We start from the raw sequence: 4,842 nt of genomic DNA, 5'->3' as shown, positions 1-4,842 counted from the left end.
TGAAATTGGTGTCACTCACACAATGCGACGCCTTAAAAAACCGCCATACTCATCCTCTAAAGCTTGGGGAACGTCCCAATGAAAAAGTGTCACATATGGTCGCAAACCTGCATTATTCTCAATGATTAACAACTACATGGACATGAAATAAACATTGATGAATCTTTACCCTTAGCCAATAATTCGTTGATGAGATTGTTGTAGTATTTTATTCCTTCAGGATTTACACCTCCGCTAAGCTTTCCCTCTACAAATAATTCACACAAAATTTTGAATAGTTATTATAAATCACCGATCTACAAAGAGACATATTAACAAAAAAAATGACATACTTGGTAGAACTCTAGACCAAGAAATGGAGAATCTATAAGCATCCATATTCAAATCCTTTATGAGTTCAATATCTTCTTTGTACTTATGATAGGAGTCAACCGCTACATCACCATTACTTCTATCTCTTATTTTTTCTGCAACCATTTCATTAATAACTATGAGCAATCTATATACAACCTATGTAACTGGAAATTCAATTCGGTTTATAAATAAAACAAAAATTACATTATTAACACTAATATAGATTAATTATTCAATAAATTTAAAGAATTAAATTTTCTTTATTGGAAGCTATAATTAAAGATGTAGGTTGTTGACTATTTGTTTGCCGTGCAGATCCGTTAAACAAGAAAAAGTTAACTATATAATATCTTTGAGATTAATTGCATATGTATCTATTATTTAACTATTTTATGTCATGTTTTTTTTTATAAAAATAAATTTAAAAAATTTAATTAGTTATGCTTAAAAGTCAGGGTATTTAGTCGAATTCCAAAGTTCATTAAAATTTGTCTAAAATCTCATTCAATATAAAAATCCATTTAAGGAAACTTTTTTTGTATATTTAAATTAAAACAAAGCCTTTAGGAAAACTGCTCCGGTTGAAATCAGAAACTTCATGAACACCAAGAGGTTTAAAACCATTCATAGGAGTAACAATGGTGATGGTTAAAAGAGAGAGTAACAGAAACACGTTGATATGAAATACTGCCATTTTTATTCTTATTATTTTCTTGACTATGCTTTGCCTTTATAGTATACGAGGCACAATATTTCATTGCCTTTATAAAATCAACTCATTGTCTTGGCAAAAAAGTGTATGTTAAGTTATTTCACACAAATTAAAAAGAATTTATTAGTAAACAAAATTGGATAATAATTTTATTAAAAGGATGAATATTATTTTTGTCTACTGACATAGAATCTTTTTTTAAATGAGAGAAACCATCACAAAATCAAAGTTTGATTGAACGATCACAAAAGTAAAAGAAACCACCAAACTCAAGTTAGAAAGGACGACACAACCCTTCATGCTTTAACCGCGAATGAAGATTCTGTTTGATAAAAATTACGGTCGATTAATAAACTACCTTATAGTTTATCATTGATGACTGGTAACTGATGGTTTATAGCTTATTGTGGATGATTGATGACTGATAATTGATAAGATAATTGAAGAATTGGGTAAAATTAACGATTCAACTAACTTAGAAATGTAAAATGACATAAAACATATTTATTGCATATTTATTTTATTTTAAATTAAAATAAATTATAAAGGATAAAAGATGACTTTTGTAAAATAATAATGATAAAAATGGAAGAAAAAATGATAAGCTATAAGTTAATAAAACATACTATAAGGTCATGATGAAAAGATCATTACCAAATAGATCTAAATTGTCATATTAACCTATAAACTATAAACTATAAATAAACTAGAAGCTCGCCAATATGACTTACCAAACAGAGCCAAAGAGCATCCCTCCTTTCGAAATCCTCAATCTAACATGTCTCAGATTCGTAATTATCGAAACCTCAGAACCAAAAAAGGAAAAGGTATTAGAAGAAGTTCATTTGAACACGATCAGAGAGAGACTCATTAAGGTTTGAACTCACCTGAGAAGGCTATCAAAAATCACATTCTAAACCTTCAGAGCAAGCTCCCCAGCTACATCAAATGATGATCCATCATCATGTGACAAAGACGTTATTTATAATATCCAACAACTTTGAGCTCAATTCATTTTACAAATAGTTGGAGAATAACATCAACTTGAAGAGAAAGAATTAATATTGACTTATTAATTGACATTTTTTTAATATAATTTTTTTTTTTGAATTTGGATTTACACTCTTTGGTATAATTTATTAAATTTTAACTAAAATTTGTGAGTTTAGTTTTATTCGGTTGAAATAATAATAAATTTTTTACAGGTGTCAAATGTAACCTCAACTTGATTTAAGATTAAATAATTATGTTTTATTTTTTCTCATCCATTTTAGAGAATAATATTTGTCGATGGTTCATTTAAAGTTAAATTACACTCTATAGAATTTATAACACTAACTTTAATAAAGAGCATGTGTGATACATACGTCATACAATAATTATAAGAAAAGGTAATACACCGAAGTTAAGAAAAAAATAGGTGCGAAATGATGGTTTCTAACCAAATAACTCCGTTAAACTTTTAACATTCAATTTTGGAGAAAATTGGTACGCTATATATGTTATACATCTTTTTCTTTACGTAAAACAGGTGTCATAAGTTGGTTTCTGGTCAAACTACTCTTCTTTAGACTTTAACACCGGTTTTCTGAAAAAGTATGTATGATTTATAATTGTTTACACCTCTTTGAAGGAGAAAAAATGTGTCAAATGTTAGTTTTAACACCCATATGTAACACTTATAACATCAGTTTATCATCGATGTTAAATTGATTTACCATATCTTTTCTAATCTGGTGTCAAAATCATACTTACAATACCGGTAGCAATAACACCGAAAAAATTGGTATTAAATCTCTAAAAAATATGGTGTTAAATCTCATATATACACTCGTGCTTGTTGCATTTAAAATAGATGTCTCACATAATCATTATTATGTATATCCACAATAGTGAGCATAATATTGGTGTTTTTGCACTCTGAACGACAACATCTTATTGATTCACTTCATGTTGATCTTCTAAATATAGGTATGACCTCCGAATAAATTGTTGCTGAAAAAAAATTAGGTTAGTATATGTTATAAATTATTATGAAATGAATAGTTTAGTGGTAATACGTCATTTTGTCCTAAGTGATCCAACAGATTTTGATATGCCATGAGGCAGTAACGAGCACATATGTCATAGTTCATTAGAGGGGTGGACAACCTGAATAAAAAATTAAAATAAGTTATTTAGTGGTAATATTATAAATTAAGTAAATGAAAATATAAATAATGTTGAAACTTACATTGTTGCGTATGGGAAAATAAAGTCGTCGTAGTTGACAGGCGCTAAGGACGACATTCTCGACCAACCTCATGCTTGGAGCAAGACGACGCATCTTATAAAAATATATGTATCTTTGTTTTCATTGTTACACAAAGATCTATAGAGACATGCTAAACATGTGGACCCCATCTATATTTTCCTATTTTATCTATATTTTCTAATAAGGGTTAATATATAATATTTATACTATAATTAGAAGTATCTGGAAATAAAAATAAACCTATTAGTAGCATGATATAAATTATAGTTTTAATTAATCTATATTGTTTGGGAGAGTCTTCATTAATTTAATTGTATACTACATGTAAAACTTTTATGCATTTTACTTTAATATCTTGGACCCTCATATTGTTTTGTGTCAATCAGCAACCCATAAGTTGCTCAGATATTGATTCATCAATGTTGGTGGCACCATTTACTGTCTTACCATTTATGGGTAGACCTAACAACATGTGCACGTCCTCGAGTGTAACAATAAATATTTTGGTTGGAAGATGGAATGTTTGTGTCTTAAGTCTCCATCTTTCTTATAGAGTGATGGTAAATTTAACTTCAACAGAGTAAGATGTAAATTTATAGTGAAGATGAAGAGTAAAAATAATGTAGAATATGAGAGAAAATAGTGAATATGACTAAAAATATGTTAAATTTTTGCATGCATTCAAAATAGTTATGCATTTGCATGCATGCAGAACTGCATGCCATTTAATTGTCATTTTGAATAGGCCAAGTGTTAGATGCCCAAAAGTGCTTATTTGAGCTATCATATGTGGGCATCTTTCACTCTATTTCCTTGCTAAATTGTCAAAACCACCTTTGTTTTAGATGAAATGCATTACATTGATAAACAAGCTTGGTGTCTTTGATTTGTGTGTTATTGTGCAGGAAAAAGGCATGAAATAATTGAAAATAAAGACACAAGAAAGTTGGCAAAGGAACCAAAGAAAACAAGCATTCATCAGCCTGCTCGCTAGGCGAGGGCTGTGGCGAATTAGAAACTCTCCCCCCTTTTTCATCTCCTCCCATTTCTTAAATTTCAAATCTCTCCCCCCTTTTTCAAAATCTTCTTTGCTTGTGATTTCTAAACTTAGACTTTATTGCAAATTAGAAACTTTGGCCTTATGCCATTGTATTTTTCAAACTCTTTTTCTTAATCAAACTTGTAAATGAATCTAACCATATTGACTTAAAATTTCAAAAGACAAAAAGAACTAACACTCATTCAAACTCTTTTAGGCCCTTTATGCCTCTTTTAAACTTAAATTTTTGTTAAAAGAAATTCCTTCACTTTCAAATTGATACCACGAACTACAAGGTTTTGATCCCTCATTTTTATGTTGGTACGTAGGCACAAGTCCGAAGGTCTTGTCAAACAAAAAAATATAATTAATGATTTCTTTTCTCATCCCCTCACTCTATTTATTGCAAACATAATTTCATACTAAAACACATACACACATAAAAAAAGGGCTCCCTAGGAGTACCTTGGACACTTTGGATGC

The 4,842-nt window shown here is 29.4% G+C and overlaps 1 protein-coding gene across 1 annotated transcript; it reads right to left on the bottom strand.

Annotated features, from left to right (window-relative positions):
* On the bottom strand, window positions 1–504 carry LOC127106866 (cyanogenic beta-glucosidase). The gene is made up of 3 exons (XM_051044159.1): window positions 333–504; window positions 170–247; window positions 1–107 (listed from the first exon to the last, which is right to left on the bottom strand). Exons 1-3 carry the CDS (start codon window positions 475–477, stop codon window positions 16–18), a joined length of 315 nt encoding a protein of 104 aa, XP_050900116.1. The 5' UTR covers window positions 478–504; the 3' UTR covers window positions 1–15.
* Window positions 505–4,842: the final 4,338 nt, after the last annotated feature.

Source organism: Lathyrus oleraceus, chromosome 7 (assembly GCF_024323335.1).
Source record: "Lathyrus oleraceus cultivar Zhongwan6 chromosome 7, CAAS_Psat_ZW6_1.0, whole genome shotgun sequence".
NCBI classification, from domain to species: Eukaryota; Viridiplantae; Streptophyta; class Magnoliopsida; order Fabales; family Fabaceae; genus Lathyrus; species Lathyrus oleraceus.
Note: the sequence above shows the minus strand (reverse complement) of the source record. Positions and strands in the feature narration are given on the sequence as shown.

What these genes read in the sequence shown, in the direction of transcription:
- LOC127106866 (XM_051044159.1), bottom strand. Translation starts at nt 477, where the DNA reads ATGGTTGCAGAAAAAATAAGAGATAGAAGTAATGGTGATGTAGCGGTT. An exon ending in TTGGTCTAGAGTTCTACCAA is followed by an intron (nt 248 to 332) that starts GTATGTCATTTT and finishes AATTATTTGTAG; the next exon opens with AGGGAAAGCTTAGCGGAGGT. An exon ending in CAACGAATTATTGGCTAAGG is followed by an intron (nt 108 to 169) that starts GTAAAGATTCAT and finishes AGAATAATGCAG; the next exon opens with GTTTGCGACCATATGTGACA.